Here is a 23,047-nt window from a genome sequence, read left to right on the forward strand (position 1 = left end):
CCCACCAGACTCCTCTGTTCATAATGGAATTTTCAGATTCCCTGTTGGGTCAGCAGTAGAGAACGTGCCTGCAATGCAGGAGACACAGAAAACATGGGTTTGACCCCTGAATTGGGAAGAAATGGCAACCCCAGAGAAAGAAAATTGCAACCCCAGAGAAAGAAATGGCAACCCACTCTGTATTCTTGCTTGGGAAATCCCATGGACACAGAAGCCTGGAGAGCTACAGTCCATGGGGTTGCAAGAGTCAGACACAACTTAATGACTAAACTACTACCACACCAATGGAATTTTCTGGCCATTATGTAAAACCTATATCCCTAAATTTCCTGCTGTGTCACTTTGTAAAAGTACTTCCCATTTCATCATTATAGTATCAATCCTTTGTTTTAAAGAATTGTACTTATAATGTTACCCTAAAACTGTACCTTCAAATCCAGTTGCAAGGATAGATCATAGATCAAACATTTACTTGTTAGCATGAAATCTGTTTTTAGATAATCTAACAAAGTCTAAAGATATGTTCTCTAACATGAGAACCTCTAGCCACATAAGATTTCCTTAAATTCAAATTTAAAATGTTTAAAATTAAGAAATATAAAAGTTTAACCCCTCAGTCACACTAGCCCTTTTTAAGTGCTCAGTGGGCAAATGTGGCCAGTCACACCATCCTGGACAGTGAAGATATAGAATATTCGCATAATTGGCAAAAAGCTCTACAGAACAAAGATGGTCTAATGGTAATGTTTTGGGAGTAACAGGAAGTTGGAAAGGATCAGCACCTAGGAATACTTCCTGAGAACAGCAGACTCAGGGTAGGGACCTGTTGTAAAAGATTAAAGTAAGATATTCAATTAAAGTAAGGTACCTGGATTAAAATAAGGTATTTAATGTACTAGTCATAATTATACTGTCCTCTGGTCATGATCACATCCTTCATCTAGATTTTCATGTAAAATCTATATTCCTAAGAGATCAGTAACCCAGAAATATCACTCTGCTGCTTAATATGAATAAGCAATTCAGATTAACTGCTTAGTATGAACTTAATATATGAAACTTATGATAAATCCATAGCATCACCTTCATGTTTAGAATATATTGATTTTTTTTAAAAAAAGAATAAATTGATTAACATTATGGGTGTGTCAATTTCAAGGGCTTTCAGAGACCAATCTTTAAAAACTAATAGTTTTACTCTATTGCAGAATATATTGTGTGTTGTATAACCATTATGAGGCAAGAACTTCTCAATGATTTTTATTAATGAGATATTAGTTGTTTAAATGAATTTACAGCAAGTATACTGGAGTCATATTTTATCCAGAGTTGACTTAAAACTAGGTGACATCTGAGAGCATCACATACATATTTGTATTTAACATTTATTTTCATGTTGTTTACTAGATCATTAAATTTTATTTCCTGGAAGTATATGCATTGCTATCTATATATGAGATGATAAGCTTTTATTTACAATACAAATATAATAGATAATATAATTACTCCTCCAGCTGTAGTTGAAAACCATTCATCCTTGAGGCCTGTAGTATCCAGCTATATTACCTACCTATATTACCTACCATCTTTTGCCCTTCCTTGCCTTATTCATCCATTGACCTTTTAGTCACTTTTGAAGATTCTGGTACCTAGAGCACAGTCTCTCCATCCCAAATACTGATATCAGCATTGATAAAGTCCATGTAGATAATTCACCTACCATTCTAACATCACAGTATCTTTACTTCAACTTGGAGAGCTTTCATATCACAGTCATTCATCCATGTCCAGTACTGCTTCAGATTTTATGTCCTAAACTGCAATATGTAGGTCTCCCACACTGCAGGCAGATTCTTTACCAGCTGAGCCACCAGGGAGGCTCAAGAATACTGGAGTGGATAGCTTATCCCTTCTCCAGAATATCTTCCTGATCCAGGAATCAAACCAGGGTCACATTACCAGCTGAGCTACCAGGTAATCCCTACTATTCTAATACAAATCTACAATTCTTCCAACTCACTTCCTTTCTTATTTCGTCAAGAATTTTAGCTGTTTAACCTGTCCATTTTTCTCAACTTATCAGCTCTTTTCAGTCTTCAGTTCCTTTGCTATATATTCAGTATCACATTTCCCATTATTATTCCTCTTGCCATATTCTAATTGTCCTTCTATTACCCTCACCAATCATGCCTTAGATTTCTCAGTCAGTTCTCTTATCTACTTTCCCACCCAATTATGTCCAGGTTTATGAGAACTACTGGAGAAGGACAGAGCAGTGCACATAGGCATCACTGCAAATCCATTTCTGCTAATCTTAGCTGTGCTCAAGAACTTTTATAATGCCAGAGATGGAACCTGGGTATCCTCTGTCTCCTGCATTAGCAGATGGATTCCTTATCACTGTGCCACCTGGGGAGCCCTATTTTATGTGACTGTATTAATATCACAAATTAATATGTTCATTTACCAGGTGATATACATCTTGGTTGTTTGTTATTCCACGGAGTTTTATCCTTGTACCTATACTCTTTTCAGTGTTATACATTCATTCTTGATTATTTTATTAGTACTAATGGTGTTAAATATTTTAACTGGTACAATGCTGATTCCACAAATTCCATAACCAATCCAGACTGATTTCCCTAGCTACAAATATCATAAAGGCAAAATTGAATTCATCATCTAATTTTTACAGTCATCCAAATATGCTACTCTCACCCTTATCTCAACCTACTACCTACCCAGTTACTCAAGCAGGAACTTGAGAATTAGCATAGGTTCCTCATGTCAACTAGTGATGAAATTCTTAGTTGTATTTCTCTTTTAGATTCGATACAGTTTAAAGGTTGAGCCACTCCAATTTTTTAACTTATGTTCAAGTGGTAGGGAATACTTCTAAAGAAGTGATCATACGGAATGTGAGTAAATGATTCGATTGTGTTACATCCTGTTCAATTTAATGGGGTGAAATACAGTGTTATTACTTCACTCATTAATAGTAAATGTCAGAATATAAAATCCCTAGGAATCAACAGAAAGACTTCAACAGTCCTTCAACGGGACATTTATCTAATAATATCTACCCAAGTTTAGGATATGTTTGAATCTGACTATAGTCAGATTCATGTTGTTTGCGATATATATCTGCCTCTCCATCTTGCACACATGATAAGATTACACTTCCTGGACTTCTTGCATTTGGGTAGAGCCATGCGATTAGTTTTGGGCAATGATTTTGAGTCAGAGACATCCCATGACATTGCACAGTATTGAATAGTTGATATAAGATTCTCCAGTGTTTTCTTTTTCCCTTTTGATATAGTGAGAATGAAAAAGCTAGCTTAAAACTCAACATTCAAAAAAATTAAGATCATGGCATCCAATCCCATCACTTCATGGTAAATAGATGGGGGAAAAGTGGAAAGAGTGACAGATTTTATTTTCTTAGGCTCTAAAATGACTGTGGACAGTGACAGCAACCACAAAATTAAAAGTTGCTTGCTCCTTGGAATAAAAGCTGTGACAAACCTAGACAATGTATTAAACAGCAGAGACATCACTTTACCAAAAAAGGTCCACATAGTCAGAGCTATGGTATTTCCAGTAGCCATGTATGCATGTGACAGTTGGACCATAAAGAAGGCTGAGCACCGAAAAATTGATGCTTTTGTATTGTGGTGCTGGAGAAGACTCTTGAGATTCCCTTGGACTGGAGGGAGATCAAACCAGTCAATTTTAAAGGAAATCAACCCTGACTATTCATTGGAAAAATGGATGCTGAAGCTCCAATACTTTGGCCACCTGTTACAAATAGTCAACTCATTAGAAAAGACCCTGGTGTTGGGAAACATTGAAGGAAAAAGTAGAAGAGGGCAGTAGAGGGTGGGATGGTTGGATGTCAGCACTGATTCAATGCACATGAGTTTTGAGCAAACTCTGTGAGATAGTAAAAGACAGGGAAGCCTAGCCTGCTTCAGTCTATGGTGTCACAGAACCGGAAACAACTTAGCAACTGAACAACAATGGTGACTAACAATGTTCTGATGGTTGTGCCATCAGCCTGAGATCTTTAGTGACTATGATGATCACAGATGCCCTGATGATTTGTACTGAACCTGTAGAATGAGCGAGAAATAAACTTTCATCATTTTAAATTAGGTTTGTGTATTGATTGTTGTTGCATGATAATATAATCTATTCTGATTGATACCATTTCTCTTCTCCATGCTTATTTGTATTCTCTGTGGTTGAGTCATATTAGGTTTAGTGAGAACTCAAAATGTTATTAATTTAAAAACATTGATGACAGAGTGGTTTGAAAAATGGAAAGTAGTTAATAAAATTTTAAAGTTTGTTGGAAAGATCTCATACAAAGCATATGAAAATTATAATAGTGATAATAATGACAGATAATACTGAATGAAACTTACCATGTGTGCACTGGGATGACCCAGAAGGATGGTATGGGGAAGGAGGTGGGAGGGGGGTTCAGGATGGCAAACACGTGTACACCCGTGGCGGATTCATGTTGATGTATGACAAAACTAATACAATATTGTAAAGTAATTCAGTTCAGTTTAGTCACTCAGTCGTGTCTGACTCTTTGCAACTCCATGAATTGCAGCACGCCAGGCCTCCCTGTCCATCACCGTCTACCGGAGTTCACTCAAACTCACCTCCATCTAGTCCATGATACCATCCAGCCATCTCATCCTCTGTCGTCCCCTTCTCCTCCTGCCCCCATCCCTCCCAGCATCAGAGTCTTTTCCAATGAGTCAACTCTTCACATGAGGTGGCCAAAGTACTGGAGTTTCAGCTTTAACACCAGTGCTTCCAATGAACACCCAGGACTGATCTCCTTTAGAATAGACTGGTTGGATCTCCTTGCAGTCCAAGGGACTCTCAAGAGTCTTCTCCAATACCAGAGTTCAAAAGCATCAATTCTTCAGCGCTCAGATTTCTTCATAGTCCAACTCTCACATCCATTCATGACTACTGGAAAAAACATAGCCTTGACTAGACGGACCTATTAGCCTCCAATTAAAATAAATTTATATTAAAAAAGAAACTTACCATGTGATAGGAGCTGTGCTAAATGGTTCACATACATCATGTTATTGCTCACAACAACCTTATAAGAAATTATCACCACCACCATCATCATCACTTTATAGATGAAAACACTGAGGCACATACAATATTGTGGACTTGCCCAAAGGCACACATAAAGTCATTTGATAAGTTTTAAACTGAAAATCAGGCCCTATGGGTCTAAAACAGGAAGAAAAAACTCACAAAGTTTGTAGGGAATTATAGAAATTTCTCTGATTGTTACTCTAAAAAATTTTGTATTCAAAGGTTAGCTTTTCTGCAGAAAAGATGGACAAATTAATTCAAAAAGTCTATTCAAGACCATTCAGATTAATTACATAATTATCACTGAAATTGTATGGCACCTCATTAAAAAAAGGAGTTTTGCTACTAACAGTTTAGAGAAAGCACAAGTATATGTTCAAATTCAGCATTTTAATGGTATTTTTTAATTGTTTTTTTTTTGCAGACATTACATCAATTGAACAAGTTCTTATGTCTGTTATTACTTGTCTTTAAATTTACAAAATGTCACATCCAACCTGCTGCTTCCATAAACATTTTAATACAACCAGTATCATTTTTATTCATGCATTTCATAACTTGCTGATATAACAGGGCAGATTCTTTCAAAGTATAAACAAATTCATAAAGTTTAGTTATTTTGAAACTGCCATTAACTTATTTCAGACCATTATCATTACAATTTGAATTTTATACTGTCAGTAATAGGGAACCATTGAAGGATGGAGGCCAAACTAAGGCAAAGATACTTTGGACAGAAAGGAGTAGACATATTTGATATATATTGGGAGGGAGAATTGGGATGGCATCACCGACTCAATAGACATGAGTTTGAGCAAGCTATGGAAGTTGGTGATGGACAGGGAAGCCTGGTGTGCGGCAGTACATGGGGTCACAAAGAGTTGGACACGACTGAGGGACTGAAGTGAACTGAGGACACAGAACAGGGAAGACAGATGAAGAAGGAGGGAAAGATTGGCACATAATATGTTTCTGCCCACATAGGATAAGCTTGTACAGAGAAAGCACCATTATGGAGATCTTGAGGCAATCAAAAAATAGCCTAAGAACATCTGGTACATACAGGCACAGGATGCCATATACCTGAAGAGTTTGGGGCTGATGACATAAGGTAGTAGTAGAGTGTTAAGCAGAAAGTTGGAGGCTGTTTCCACAAGTTTTCATAGAGTCAGGTTTATTGTTAGTTCTTATCTAGAGAAACTTGCTTGTCAGCAGGTAGGATTTACTACACAGAGACAGCACAATTCATCTTTAAACATAAGGTTATCGTTAATTGTTCTTCTGCGTGTGTGTGTGCACTGTTGCTTCAGTCATTTCTGACTTTGTGACCATGTGGACTTTGGCCTGCCAGGCTCCTCTGTCCATGGGATTCTCCAGGCAAGAATACTGTAGGGGGTTGCCACACCCTCCTCCAGGGGATCTTCTCAACCCAGAAATTGAACCTGTGTCTCCTGTGGCTCCTGCATTGCAGGTGGATTATTTACTTATTTATTGCTGAGTCACTGGGGAAGCTCAGCCACCAGGGAAGCCCAATTTTTCTCCTATCAGTTGGTAAATGTATCATTCACATTTATGGAAGGACACTTCCTTGTCTGCCATTCTCTAGCTCCTCTACCAATCTCAGTCTCCTGACTTCCTGGTTGGACGTCATGTTTACCACCTATCTGATCCCCTAGTTTCCCTCACATACCCCTACTGTCTACTCCTTTCCCTTCTTTATTGCTATTATGAAACAAGCTGGTTGGATTAATTCATACTGGTCATGATCGAACTATTTTCTGGACTGTTGAAATCTGAAAATAATTTTTAATTTATGCTATAATGTGTATTCCAACAGCGCAGATTACATTTTTACATTTTCTTCCCCAAACACATCATGCTTTTCAAAGCCTCCCTTCTAATATTACTTTTCTTCCCTCTGCTGTGAGATTCTTTCTCCTCATATTCCTAAAAAACTCTTATTCATCTATCACAAGGCAATTTCATCATTAACTCTTCTTTGAAACCTGTTAGGGTTTTCCCTAGGCAGAATGAGTTGTTCTTAATCTGTGTTTATAACATCTTGTGTCAGTTCAGTTCAGTCACTCAGTGGTGTCCGACCCCTTGTGACCCCATGGACTGCAACACACCAGGCCTCCCTGTCCATCACCAGCTCCCAGAGCCTACTAAACTCATGTCCATCTCGACAGTGATGCCATCCAACCATCTCATCCTCCTGTCTTCAATCTTTCCCAGCGCAGGGTCTTTTTCAATGAGTCAGTTCTTTGCATGAGGTGACCAAAGTATTGGAGTTTCAGCTTCAGTATCAATCCTTTCAATGTTTATTCAGGACTGATTTCTTAGGATTGACGGGTTGGATCTCCATGCAGTCCAAGGGACTCTCAAGAGCCTTCTCCAACACCACAGTTCAAAAGAATCAGTTCTTCACCACTCAGCTGTCATTATAGCCCAACTCTCCATTTATATATGACTATTAGACTTCCCTTATGGCTCAGATGGTAAAAAAAAAAAAAGCATCTGCCTAAAATGTGGGAGACCTGAGTTTGATCCCTGGGTTGGGAAGATCCCCTGGAGAAGGAAATGGTGGCCCACTCCAGTATTGTTGCCTAGAAAATCCCATGGAGAGAGGAGCTTGGCAGGCTGCAGTCCATGGGGTCGCAAAGAGTCAGACATGAATGAGCAACTTCACTTTCACTGGAAAAACAGAACTGGACATGGAACAACAGACTGGTTCCAAATAAGAAAAAGAGTACGTCAAGGCTGTATATTGTCACCCTGCTTATTTAACTTCTATGCAGAGTACATCATGAGAAACGCTGGACTGGAAGAAACACAAGCTGGAATCAAGATTACCAGGAGAAATATCAATAACCTCAGATATGCAGATGACACCACCCTTATGGCAGAAAGCGAGGAGGAACTAAAAAACCTCTTGATGAAAGTGAAAGTGAAGAGTGAAAAAGTTGGCTTAAAGCTCAACATTCAGAAAATGAAGATCATGGCATCTGGTCCCATGACTTCATGGGAAATAGATGGGGAAACAGTGGAAACAGTGTCAGATTTTACTTTTTTGGGCTCCAAAATCACTGCAGATGGTGACTTCAGCCATGAAATTAAACGACACTTAATCCTTGGAAGAAAAGTCATGACCAACTTAGATAGCATATTCAAAAACAGAGACATTACTTTGCTGACTAAGGTCCAATTAGTCAAGGCTATGGTTTTTCCTGTGGTCATGTATGGATGTGAGAGTTGGACTGTGAAGAAGGCTGAGCAACGAAGAATTGATGCTTTTGAACTTTGGTGTTGGAGAAGACTCCTGAGAGTCCCTTGGACTGGAGGGAGATCCAACCAGTCCATTCTGAAGGAGATCAGTCCTGGGCTTTCTTTGAAAGGAATGATGCTAAAGCTGAAACTCCAGTACTTTGGCCACCTCATGCCAAGAGTTGACTCATTAGAAAAGACTCTGATGATGGGAGGGATTTGGGGCAGGAAGAGAAGGGGACGACCGAAGATGAGATGGCTGGATGGCATCACTGACTCGATGGACATGAGTCTGAGTGAACTCCGGGAGTTGGTGATGGACAGGGAGGCCTGGCGTGCTGCGATTCATGGGGTCGCAAAGAGTCAGACACGACTGAGCGACTGAACTGAACTGAACTGAAGGGGAAGAAAATCCCTGCCTTCAGGGAGTTTTCATTCTAAATGTTTCCATTTTATATATAAGCTTACAAAGATTTCAGTTTAAACTCACGAATATAAGCAATTATCTAATTACATATTTTAATGTGTAAAATTACAAATTTTAATTTGTAAAATTTTTAATTACAAATGGACACTTTAAACAAATTGTTAACACTTAAAATGCCAAAATATGAACATGATTTGTCAAAAATTTTGATACTATGGCCTTGGTTGTCTTAAAAATTTCAGTACTGAATTCTCAAACTCAGGCTCTAAAATATGCTCAATTATTGATAAAATTAATTCCAGATGAGCTACTTCAAATCTTAAATGCTGTGAGAATGCTGCATTCAATATGTCAACAAATTTGGAAAACTCAGCAGTGGCCACAGGACTAGAAAAGGTCAGTTTTCATTCCAATCCCAAAGAAAGGCAATGCCAAAAAATGTTCAAATTATAGCACAATTGCTCTCCTCTCATATGCTAGCAAAGTAATGGTTAACATTCTCCACGCTAGACTTCCACAGTAAGTGAATCAAGAACTTCCATATGTTCAAGCTTGATTTAGAAAGGGCAGAGGAACCAGAGATCAAATTGCTAACATCCGTTGGATCATAGAAAAAGCAAGAGAATCCCAGAAAAAAACATCTACTTCTGCTTCATTGACTACACTAAAGCCTTTGACTGTGTGGATCACAACAAACTGTGAAAAATTCTTCAAGAGATGGGAACACCAGACCACCATAACTGCCTTCTGAGAAATCTGTACGCAGGTCAAGAAGCAACAGTCAGAACTGGACGTGGAACAATGGACTGGTTCCAGATTGGGAAAGGAGTGCATCAAGGCTGTATATTGTCACCCTGCTTATTTAAGTTTTATGCAGAGTACCTCATGTGAAATGCCGAGCTGGATGAAGCACAAGCTGGAATCAAGATTGCAAGGCGAAATATCAATAACCTCAGACATGCAGATGACACCACCTTTATTGCAGAGAGCAAAGAGGAACTGGAGAGCATTTTTATGAAAGTGAAAGAGAAGAATGAAAAAGATGGCTTAAAACTCAACATTCAGAAAACTAAGAGCATGACATTTAGTCCCATCACCTCATGGTAAAAAGATGAGGAAACAATGGAAACAGTGAGAAACTTTATTTCTTGGGCTCCAAAGTCACTGAAAATGGTGACTCTAGCCATGAAATTAAAAGACGCTTGCTCCTTGGATGAAAAACTATGACCAACCTAGACAGCATATTTAAAAGTAGAGACATTACTTTACCAACAAAGCTCCATCTAGTCAAAGCTATGATGTTTCCATTAGTCCTGTGTGAATGTGAGATTTGGACAATAGAGAAAGCTGAGCACCAGAGAATTGATGTTGTGAACTGTGGTGTTGGAGAAGACTCTTTGAGTCCATTGGACAGCGAGGAGATCAAACCAGTCAATCCTAAAAGGAATCACTCCTGAATATTCATCAGAAGGACTGAAGTTGAAGCTCCATTACTTTGACCATACGATTTGAAGAACTGACTCATTGGAAATGACCCTGATGCTGGTTAAGAGTGAAGGCAGGAGAAGGGGATGATAGAGGATGAGATGGCTGGATGACATCACTGACTTGATGGACATGAGTTTGAACAAGATCCAGGCATTGGTGATGGATAGAGAAACCTTACGTGCTGCAGTCCATAGGATCACAAGGAGTCAGACATGAATGAGTGACTAAACTGAGCTGAACTAATAAAATTAAATTTGTTATCCTAAAATATTTTGAGAGATAACATCACAGATTGTGGTGGTTATTTTCACATGTCAACTTGGCTAGGCTATGTGGCAGTTTGTTTGTTTAAGCACCAATTTATGTACTGTTGTGTGTATATATATATATGTTTATATATATATTCATATATATATATATGGATGATTAACATTAAATCAGTAGTATTTGAGTAAATAATATTACCCTCCTTAATATGGGTGGGTCTAATCCAATCAATTGAAAACCTTGATAGCAAAGATTGACATTTCTTAAAAATTAAACAATTCAAACCTGCCTTTATTACCAGCTTGCTATCCTGCCCTGTAGATTTTGGATTCAAGATTGTAGCATTAGCTCTTAACTGAATTTCTTGCTAGCCAGCTTATCTTGCAGGTTTAGGAGGATTTGCCATTCTCCACAATCACATTGGTTAATTTCTTTAAAAAAATCATATACATGCATATATGTATATAACATATATATGTGTGTGTATATATGCATATACTATATATGTATACAATATAGGTAAAAACATCTAAACTGGGTGTTCATGCAACGTTTATCATTTATTTTTTAAATTTAACTTTATTTATTTTAATTAGAGGCTAATTACTTTACAATACTGTATTGGTTTTGCCATACATCAACATGAATCCGCAACATTGTATACATCATATGTATTAATTTTTGTTTGATATTCAATGAAATTTGATACTCAAAAATTAGATTAATAAAAATAGCTAGTCACCATCTTTGAAACTTTACATGCTACTTAATTTGATCATCAGTCAAATTACTCTTCCTATAAATTTTAATAAGCTTCAGTTTTTTTAATCAGCAGCATACTGTCCTTTTCTTAGCCCAGGACATGATAGATCAATGCAATTATTAGCCACAAACATATGTCAAGATCCCACAGGTGTTTATATATGAACTTAATTGAGTGGGACAGAAATCAATAACAATGGCAAGAAAACTAGACTCAGTGCCTGAAATACAGCACATATCAGTGGAAAGTGACAGGTAAGGAGTGACAGAGAAAGAACATATTATGAACAAAATGCATTCAACCACTAGGAAGGTTGTTCACTGCTCCAGTAACCAGTGTATTCACTGTTGTTGTTCACTTGCTAAGTCATGTCTCTTTGAGATGACATAGACTGCAGCAGGCCAGGTTTCCCTGTCCTTCACTATCTCCTAGAGTTTTCTCAAACTCATGGCCAATGAGTCAGTGATATACAACCATCTCTGTTGCCCCCTTCTCCTGCCCTCAATGTTTCTCAGCATCAGGGTCTTTTCCAATGAGACAGCCCCTCGCATCAGGTAGTCAAACTATGGGACCTTCAGCATCATTCTTTTCAATTAACATTCAAAATTGATTTCCTTTAGGATTGACTGATTTGATCTCCTGGCAGTCCAAGAGACTCTCAAAAGTTTTTTCCAGCACTACAATTCAAAGGTATCAATTATCTGATGCTCAGCTTTCCTTATGGTCCAACTCTCACATCCATACATGATTACCAGAAAAATCACAGTTTTGAGTACACGGACTTTTGTCAGCAAAGTTATATCTCTGCTTCTTAATGCACGATCTATGTTTTTCACAATTTTCCTTCCAAGGAGGAAATGTCTTTTAATTTTATGGCTGTAGTCACTGTCCTCAGTAATTTTGAAGCCCAAGAAATAAAGTCTGTCACTGTTTCCATTGTTTCTCCATCTATTTGCCATGAAGTGATCAGACCAGATCACCCTCCTCAAGAGGCCATTTAGTTCCTCTTCACTTTCTGCCATTAGATTGGTCATCATCTGCATATCTGAGGTTGTTGGTATTTCTCCTGGCAATCTTGATTCCAGCTTGTATTCATCCAGCCTGGCATTTTGTATGATGCACTCTGCATATAAGTTTAATAAGCAGGGTGACAACATACAATATACTACTGTGGCCAAGAATCCCTTGGAAGAAATGGAGTAGTCCTCAGAGTCAACAAAAGAGTTTGAAATGCAGTGCTTGAATGCAATCTCAAAAACGACAGAATTACTTCAGTTCATTTCCAAGGCAAACTATTCATCCAAGTATATTCAACAGAGACCATAATGTACTTGTACATTCCCCATTCCCCACTGTTACTTATCTTCATATTCACCTTAGAGTATGTGAGCAATATTTTCAATGTAGATCACTGTATGTAAGAAGACATATCAAATATCAAGTTATAGAGTAGAAAATATTTTAAAATGTTTATGTATTTTATTTGGAGGATAATTATAATATTGTGATGATTTTTGCCATACATTAACATGAATTGGCCATAGGTATACATGTGTCCACTCCATCCTGAACCCCCCCCACTTTTGCTTTAATTTTCTTCCATCCTGCCTTCGAATCCATGTAATTAAATCATTTCTTTATCTCGTTAAAAATACCTTAGTAATTTGTTGTTGGAAACATGAGTATTAAATTTATCTATGTGCTGTGAGTGTTAACCTAATTGCCCAACCAAGCTTGTTGACTGAAAGACCAACAGATTCTCTGGTGGCATATCACAATCAGTGTATAATTTACAACTGATTTTGTTCATGATATTCTTTTTTCTTAGAAGCCACCTGTATTTGATCTTCTGATTGTGCTTTTTATGTAAGACACTTGCACATTGCTTATTGAGGCTTTGCAAACATACTCTCCTACTGTTAAAAGTACCACCTAACTGGACTTGGCCATCTAAAGGCATCAAGTATAGCAATTTCTTTTAATTAAATCTCTGTCATCAAAATAAAGTTTGATTTAGAGGATAGGGTAGTCTCTATATTTGAACTCCTATAATGAGGGGGTAACCACAGTGATTAACTTTTGGTTAGGGACTGTATTTTCATATAGTTGGAAAATGTATCTGGAAACTTTACTAAGGGTCTTAAAGTTGAGAAAAATAATTCTGGAATCTAAATTTTTTATTAAATACTATGGTAGGATATATTTGATATACTAAGCAATGTTTTGTAACTGCTAGCTTTGGTAGTACCTCTTTAAAAAATCACAGGATGCTTTCTCTTGGGAAAGTAACCAGCATCCTAACAGAGAACAGAATTTACTATAGATGGTAGAAATGAAGGGACTTTAACCTAAGAGACCATTAGTGAATTGTAAGTAGGGCTCAAGGGATAAACAAGGGACATTACAACAATTATAGATAACCAGTTATGGAAAACTACCACCACTCCTAGGAACAACAGGAGGAAATAATCTTGTCAAAACTCAGTACAAAAGGTCATAGTGCAGGAGAATTTCCCAGTGGGAAACTGTGGGTGAATGCAGCTGTTACCAGAGACATTGTGTCAAAATAGATGTATTTGTTATCTTAGGCTGCCATATCAAAATAACGTACACTGATAAGTGGCTTAAATAATACGATTTTTTTTTTCTCACATTTCTGGAGACTGGGAAGTCCAAGATTAAAGTATCAGTCCAAGATTAAGGTGTCTTGGCAAGGCTCTCTTCCTGGCTTGTAGATGGCTACCTTCTTAATGTGCACTCACATAGCCTTTCCTCAGTGTGTGTGCTTAGGGAAAGAGAGAAAAGAGAGAGAAAGAAGAGAGAGAAGAAAGAAAAGGAGAAAAAAGGAGAGGGAAAGAGAGATTTCTTCCTCTTTTTTAAGACCACCAGTCCTACTAGATTAGGACTCCTTTTTTATGGCCTCATTTAAGCTTAATTGTCTCCTAAAAGCCCTATCCCCAAATATAGTCACTTTGAGGATTAGGGCTTCAACATATAGATCAGGGGTGGGGGAAGGAGGGGCGTAGATCACAATTCAATCTGTAGAAGCAAAGAAGCAGTGAAGAAAAACCAGAACCTCTTCTTCCCTCTGTCCTCCCATCCCTTACCAGCTCTGACTATTATTCAAAACCAACCCCAGGCCAACTGGCAAGAGATTCTAGATGAGCAGTACACAATAGTCAATATCTGAGGACACAGAACAAGTAATGGATTACAAATGTGAAGCAGCAAGTAGAGAATTTACAACTCAGCTAATCCATGTGGCATTTTTTGCTTCCTGAAAGGAAAGTTACAACATAAGCTTAGTTTCTGATATTATTCAGAGAAAAACATGGTATATGACAGGGAGAGAGGTTTCTGAAGTCTTGGACAATGGTACTGGATATGGTGAGCAAATATGAAGTTGAGTAAATAAATTATACTGCGACCACTCAGATAGCATTGTCTAAGAATTAATTGGAAACTGAGCCAATTACCAAAAACCTGAATTGAAAATCAGACAAGGATAGAACAAGAATAGAATTTTTCTTTAAAAAAATCATAAAACAGAGATTAATCTCGCTTGTAAACAGGGATGTGAAAATCCTAAATAAAATATTAACATATTGAATCCAGAAGTAAATATAAAAACAACCCATTGTTACCAAGTGAGATTTAACTTATTAGTGTAAGGTTTGTTAATATTATCACTAAAATCATAAATATTAACAGATTAAAGTAGACGAATTAAACTGTTCATTGTGATAGATAAAGAAAATCACTCAGTAATGTTCAATGAACATTCATGACTTAAGAAAAATATCCTTTTGAGAATAATGTCAGTAACGTGGCTGAATAACACATCTCTTATCATGTCTACTCCCTCAATAACAATTTGCATTCATCCATGAACAAAAATATTCTATTGTAGAATTTGTGAGATCCAGCCCCATACACCAAGGGCCCAAGGAAGAGTCTTGCCCACCCATGTATCAGTGCCAGCTGTAGATACAGCAATGATCTGTAAACTGTCTATAGCTTCTTCTGGTCATGGTCTGGGAGCCCATGAAGAGAACTGTCTTATACAATCACCCTCAGATGAGAGAATCTGTGTGGAAATACAGGCTTCAAGCAGAGAAATACCAGCACACTTTTGGGGAAAGAAAAAAAAAGTTTGGATGCATTGGGGAGAATAAGAGAAACAATTTGACTTTATACATGTTACTTATCCTCGAAGGAAACACAGATCAGAGCCTTCTTAACCCATGGTTTCTCTCTGCAGGGAAAGTGAGAACGTGTGAGTGAGTGCCTGGCTTCGCCAGCTATGTGGGACATTGCAAAAGAGGCCCATTTTTCTCTCACTCCATCCAATATACGGAACCATGAGCTCCATGACTTGGTGGCAGGAAGAAGCTGGGAGACAGGTGGATAAGTAGGTAGGAGGACATTAAAGGCACACAGGTCCTACTAACTGTTTTGGAATTCATAATGAAACCTATTCATGAGCCATTGGGGATGTTTCATCCATGAATCCTCCAAATGGCCCAGAGAACACCAAGCACCCTGTGCACCTCACTCACACCTCCTACCTTATAACTGGCACTCTGTATGTGCTCCTCACTCTGATAAAAGCAAGATTTCACAGATGGCTATTGAGCACCTGCAGAATGTCAGCCAAAATCCATGGCAAAGGAACTACCCCACACTTGAGCTTTACCTCCACCATTGGGCAAGCAAAAAAGGAGGCTCTCAGTACCAGACCTGGTACATTGCAGCATCGGGAAATGGCATATAAGCTTAAGAATTCTTCCATAATTAGAAGGAAGAAGCATGGAGCAGGCAAATTCACAGAATGTCTGAAGAAGTAGAATCCCTAGCAGGGCTGGTGGAAAGTATTTCTATTTTGAAGTTAGTAAAGATTGGAGGAGGGGACTTCTACTGTGAATGTGAAGAAAATAACACAAAATTTCAAAGAAAATGAGAAACCAAGGAAACATGATATCATCAAAGGATCACAATAATCTTCCAGTAACTGAGAAAAATGAAGACAGTTCCAGAAAAACATCTATTTCTGCTTTATTGACTATGCCAAAGCCTTTGATTGTGTGGATCACAATAAACTATGGAGAATGCTGAAAGAAATGGGAATACCAGACCACCTGACCTGCCTCTTGAGAAACCTATATGCAGGTCAGGAAGCCACAGTTACAACTGGACATGGAACAACAGACTGGTTTCAAATAGGAAAATAAGTATGTCAAGGCTCTATATTGTCACCCTGTTTTTTTTTTTTTTTAAACTTATATGCAGAATACATTATGAGAAATGCTGGGCTGGAAGAAGCACGAGCTGGAATCAAGATTGCTGGGAGAAATATCAATAGCCTCAGATATGCAGATGACACCACCCTTATGGAAGAAAGTGAAGAGGAACTAAAAAGCCTCTTGATGAAAGTGAAAGAGGAGAGTGAAAAAGTTGGCTTAAAGCTCAACATTCCGAAAACAAAGGTCATGGCATCTGGTCCCATCACTTCATGGCATATAGATGGGGAAACAGTGGAAACAGTGTCAGACTTTATTATTTTGGGCTTCAAAATCACTGCAGATGGTGACTTCAGCCATGAAATCAAAAGACACTTACTCCTTGGAAGGAAAGTTATGATCAACCTATATAGCATATTCAAAAGCAGAAAGATTGCTTTGCAAACAAACGTCCATCTAGTCAAGGCTATGGTTTTTCCAGTGGTCATGTATAGATGTGAGAGTTGGACTGTGAAGAAAGCTGAGCACTGAAGAATTGATGCATTTGAACTGTGGGGTTGGAGAAGACTCTCGAGAGTCCCTTGGACTGCAAGGAGATCCAACCAGTCCATTCTGAAGGAGATCAGTCCTGGGTGTTCTTTGGAAGGAATGATGCTAAAGCTGAAGCTCCAGTACTTTGGCCACCTCATGAGAAGAGTCGACACATTGGAAAAGACTGATGCTGGGAGGAATTTGGGGCAGGAGGAGAAGGGGACAACAGATGGTGAGATGGCTAGATATCATCACTGACTCGATGGATGTGAGTTTGAGTGAGGTCTGGGAGTTGGTGATGGACAGGGAGACCTGGCATGCTGCGATTCATGGGGTCTCAAAGAGTCAGACATGACTGAGCAACTAAACTGAACTGAACTGAGAACAAAGACTTGAAGATTTGTGATTTATCTGATAAGGTAGCTCAATAGCCTCTGAGAAAACACAGAATATTGTAGAAAAGGATCCATGGGAAAGATACCCCTCCAGATTTTCAAAGAGGGAATTAGAAAGCCATTGAGAGGAAAAGTCAGACTCCGCCTGCTTCATATTCTGAATATCCTGATGTAACTTAGAAATATCAATACTAAAATCTGAATGATTCCAGACACCTAAAATATGATTTCTAATGTATTCCCAAGAGTGCATGGACTCATTCACTTGTAGAGGGGTAACACACATCCATTTAAATTCAGCATGGCACCTTAAAGACAATTTAATTGTTAAATTTGTAATTTCTTGCCCCATAAGCAGAACTGCTTCTTCTAAAGCATTGACCTTATTTTCTATTTTCTTATCTATAATTTCCTGCGTAGTAAGAGCTATGGAGAAATTTTTGGACAGCTGATCGACAAACAAGGCCATATGCACTTCTTTTGACAGGGCAACAACAGAAATCGTAACTGATGCAATTATGGCAATCAAGACAGTTATTCCCACATCCAGAGCTGCAATGAATGTCTTAGGTCAAGAAATTAAGCCATTAAGTTCATATAAAACTTTCAATGCATAATCATCAAACCATTGTCCCTCTAATTTTACAGGAACCATCAAATATGGTGGTTGCTTTACAATCATCACAGCCTTATAATTATTATAATCATTCCCTTCAACACAATTTGATATAAAACAATTCACACATATAACATTGTAAACAGTTTCTCCTTCAGAAACTTCCAAATCACTCTGATTTCTGGCCAACAAAAAGGCATAGGGAGAATGTACGCAGGCCCGTATAATGTATCTTTGTTCATTTAAAGGTCTATGTAAAATCACAGGCACCATAGCAGCCAACGCTTTCCATAACTCAGGCTGCATGGGACCCATTCCATTGAAGCTCACTAAAGGAGGAACCCATCCATTAGCATGCCACCTAGTAATTACTAAAGGCATAGGGAGAAATGAATTATTCCATGTGGGCCTATAAGGCTCTACATAAATCAAGCCCCATCATTGATTCGAAAGATAGGGGCACCCCTGTTTGGTCAGAAAATGTCTGATGACAGCAATGGGAATAGATAACTTTATGGCGTACATGCATTCTTTCCAATGAGGAAAGCCAGAAATTCTGCTTATGCTTTCCCAGGCCTATAGTCCTTGTTCATCAGAGTCCAAGGTGGGGAGTGCACAGCTCAGATAGTCCTTTAAATGAGGGGCTGCCTTTTTAAGGCATCAAATATTTCTTGTGCCCCCGGCATCAGCAGCTGTAAAGACCAAAAGTCTCTCTTACCATCACTTCACGGAGAATCAGCAAGCATGCCTTTCAAGGAAGTGCTAACGCATCCATTCAAAACCGGAGCTGCTTCTTGTAAAGAGGAATGTATGACAAAGCAAATAGGTGGGTAAATGGATACGCCTGAAAAATTGAAGGGAGCGGTGACCACTGTTTTAACATTATTAGGATAGATAGAAGCCCTGCCCAAAAGAAGAGTATCATTGAGAAAAACACGAATGGGCTCACTCATCCAATCAACAGGGTGGAAAGAAGGTGGATTAGGAAAATCGGCCCAATGAACTTTTTCTGTGCTGGAAGGCCTCGGCTGACAAGCCAACACAGCAAGCATAGCCACAAACATTACCATAGGAGTTGCCTCATGTCTCCCCCTTTCTATAATTCTTCAGCCTGCTGAGCGGGAGGTTTCAGCTGGCCCCAAGTTGGTACCGTGCTGGAAGTGGTTCTTTAAATATGATGATGGCGACGAGGTGGGGCAGAATGCAGTTGAACCCGATCAACATGTCTCTCCTGAAGTGCCAGGTCCTGAAGCGATGTACTAGTGGTGAAGCCTCAGGTGAAATGTTTTTCACCCTTTGACGTTTCCTTGGCTCCCTAAGCTCTGGACTTGACAAGCTTCTGGTCTCCCCATCTTTTTTCGATACTGGATTCCAGGACTTCACGGATTTTAGTAACCTCAGGGGTCCAAACAGGAGAAGTGGAATCCTGTGGAAACACACAAGCATACCCTCTCCCACAAGTTAGCAGTGTATCTGGCCCTCTCCATTCTCCTGTAAGGAGGTCTTTTCACTTAACCAGAGGCCGTGTCATAGCCCCTTCAGGAGTTCAGTGTCTCGTCAATGCAGTCTGTCCCTGTGTGTCCACTTTTAACTGATTAATTACAAACAAAGCATGGTGTAAAAACATTATGCGGAGAGGAATATTTAATTCTCCCTGTCTTAATTGAACTATCTGACTTTTTAAAGTCTGGTGCACTCTTTCCAATATGGCTTGGCCTTGGGGATTATAAGGTATTCCTAGTGAATGCACTATGGAAAATTGCTGACAATAATCTCTTAAAAGCAGCAGAAGGATAAGCTGGGGCGTTATCTGTTTTTATCTGTTCAGGGAGTCCTATTTGGGAAAAGCATTGAAACAAGTGCTGAATTACATCTCTTGCTGCTTCACCTGATCTAGCAGAGGCTATAATAACATGAGAAAAGGTATCCACAGTAACATGCACAAAGGACAGTTTTCCAAAGGCTGGAATATCAGTTACGTCCATTTGCCAGAGAGCATTAGGCCTAAGGCCTCAGGGATTAAATCCTAATAGTGGAGATGGATTAAACGTTGGGCAATTTGGACATAACTATTTGTCTAGCTGCTTCCCTAGGGAAATGAAATTCATACCTTAAACCAGCTGCATTTTGATGATGAATTTTGTGAGAATTTCTGGCCTTGTCAATCTTTTCATGTAAGTTTAAAGCAATTACTTTAGTTAATGCATCTGCTAAAGCATTTCCTTCATACAAAGGGCCGGGCAAGCTGGAATGTGCTCTAATATGTCCCACAAAATATTTTTTATCTCTATGCTTAATCTCCTTCTGTAAATCAAATAACAAGGAGAAGATGGTAGTTTTATTTTCTGGAATATTAGCAGTTTCGATATGAGGAAACAACCCTGAAATATATTGGGGGTCAGTCAAAAGTTTGAAGATACAGTCTCTCAAATGTTGAAAAGCCCAAATAACCACCCTTAACTCAGCTCTTTGGGCCGATGTCTCTTCACTTACCTGAACATGGGATTTTTCATCAATAATTGTGACTGCTTTACCATTAGAGGAACCATCTGTGAAAACTAAAATTGCCTCTTTCAGAGGTTGAATAGAAAATGTTTTCAGAAAAATCACTGGATGTGTTTTTGTTGTTGTTGTTTTTGTTTTGTTTTGTTTTTAATGCAAAAGAGGGCTTGAGGGAAAATGAAACAAAATTCAACCCCTGAAATCTATCAGGGCAACTTGTTAATCTTCAATATTTTGTAAAATAAATGGCAGTTGATCCTTATTGAATGGAATCACTATATTTGCTACTTCTTTTCCAAAAAGTTCCACACTTCTTTTTCTTCCTTTTATAATTAAGTGCCACCAAGCTGGGAAAATATAAAACTGTTTTTCTTGGGGTCACTGGTAGATGGAGCCATTCCAATGGGCCTTCTTGCCACAAGCATCATGTAGGTGTATGCTCTGTGGTGAGAATAATTAAATCCCATCCTCTGGTAATATGAATCCTAATTAACTGATCAATTAAAGCCTCATTCACTTTAACAAGAGCTGATTTGGCCTCACTGGTCAATTCTCTCTTAGAACTGGGATCAGGATCACCTTTTAAGCAATCAAACAGAGGCTGTGAATCTGCAGTGGTCAGTTTTAAATGTGAGCGTATTCAATTAATATCCCCTAATAATTTCTGGAAATCATTTAAAGTTAGTAAATGATCTCTCCACAGCTACAAAGGGGCATGACTCATGGTATGGGTATTTAATACCCTCCTTAGATAAGAAAAAGGAGGATTTACTACTTGGATGCAATCTCAAAAATGACAGAATGCTCTCTGTTCATTACCAAGGCAAACGATTCAGTATCACGGTAACCCAAGTCTATGCCCCAACCAGTAATGCTGAAGAAGCTGAAGTTGAACGGTTCTATGAAGACCTACAAGACCTTTTAGGACTAAGACCCAGAAATGATGTTCTTTTCATTATAGGGGACTGGAATTCAAAAGTAGGAAGTCAAGAAACCTTGGAGTAACAGGCAAATTTGGCCTTGGAATGCAGAATGAAGCAGGGCAAAGACTAATAGAGTTTTGCCAAGAAAATGCACTGGTCATAACAAACACCCTCTTCCAACAACACAAAAGAGGACTCTACACATGAACATCACCAGATGGTCAACACCGAAATCAGATTGATTATATTATTTGCAGCCAAAGATGGAGAAGCTCTATACAGTTAACAAAAACAAGACTGGGAGCTGACTATGGCTCAGACCATGAACTCCTTATTGCCAAATTCAGACTCAAATTGAAGAAAGTAAGGATAACCGCTAGACCATTCAGGTATGACCTCAATCAAATCCCTTATGATTATACAGTGGAAGTGAGAAATAGATTTAAGGGCCTAGATATGATAGATAGAGTGCCTGATGAACTATGGAATGAGGTTCGTGACATTGTACAGGAGACAGGGATCAAGACCATCCCCATAGAAAAGAAATGCAAAAAAGCAAAATGGCTGTCTGGGGAGGCCTTACAAACAGCTGTGAAAAGAAGAGAGGTGAAAACCAAAGGAGAAAAGGAAAGATATAAGCATCTGAATGCAGAGTTCCAGAGAATAGCAAGAAGAGATAAGCGTTCTTCAGTGATCAATGCAAAGAAATAGAGGAAAACAACAGAATGGGAAAGACTAGAGATCTCTTCAAGAAAATAAGAGATACCAAGGGAACATTTCATGCAAAGATGGGCTCGATAAAGGACAGAAATGGTCTGGACCTAACAGAAGCAGAAGATATTAAGAAGAGGTGTCAAGAATACACAGAAGAACTGTACAAAAAAGATCTTCATGACACAGATTTTCATGATGGTGTGATCATTCATCTAGAGCCGGACTTCCTGGAATGTGAAGTCAAGTGGGCCTTAGAAAGCATCACTATGAATAAGCTAGTGGAAGTGATGGAATTCCAGTTGAGCTGTTTCAAATCCTGAAAGATGATGCTGTAAAAGTGCTGCACTCAATATGCCAGAAAATTTGGAAAACTCAGCAGTGGCCACAGGACTGGAAAATTTCAGTTTTCATTGCAATCCCAAAGAAAGGCAATGCCAAAAATGCTCAAACTGCCGCACAGTTGCACTCATCTCACATGCTAGTAAAGTAATGCTCAAAATTCTCCAAGCCAGGCTTCAGCAATACGTGAACCATGAACTTCCTGATGTTCAAACTGGTTTTAGAAAAGGCAGGGGAACCAGCTATCAAATTGCCAACATCCACTCGATCATGGAAAAAGCAAGAGAGTTCCAGAAAAACTTCTACTTCTGCTTTATTGACTATGCCAAAGCCTTTGATTGTGTGATCACAATAAACTGTGGAAAATTCTGAGAGATGGGAATACCAGACCACCTGAGCTTCCTCTTGAGAAATCTGTGTGCAGGTCAGGAAGCAGCAGTTA

General features: G+C 38.6%; 1 protein-coding gene across 7 annotated transcripts in view; it reads left to right on the forward strand.

The window, feature by feature from the left end:
* The window catches only part of LOC138930621 (uncharacterized), a 371,542-nt gene that overhangs the window by 310,077 nt on the left and 38,418 nt on the right, over positions 1-23,047 (forward strand). For 2 of the 7 annotated variants that reach the window (XM_070291126.1, XM_070291127.1), the window contains 2 exons: positions 11,966-12,035; positions 15,607-16,290. The exons of the other annotated variants lie outside the window; for them this stretch is intronic. In XM_070291126.1, coding sequence (XP_070147227.1) covers positions 11,966-12,035; positions 15,607-15,625 — 89 coding nt within the window. In that variant the 3' untranslated portion in view covers positions 15,626-16,290. Of the gene's footprint in view, positions 1-11,965; positions 12,036-15,606; positions 16,291-23,047 lie in introns of those variants that run through there. 7 annotated transcript variants of the gene reach the window in all.

This window comes from Ovis canadensis, chromosome X, assembly GCF_042477335.2.
Source record: "Ovis canadensis isolate MfBH-ARS-UI-01 breed Bighorn chromosome X, ARS-UI_OviCan_v2, whole genome shotgun sequence".
Lineage (NCBI taxonomy): Eukaryota > Metazoa > Chordata > Mammalia > Artiodactyla > Bovidae > Ovis > Ovis canadensis.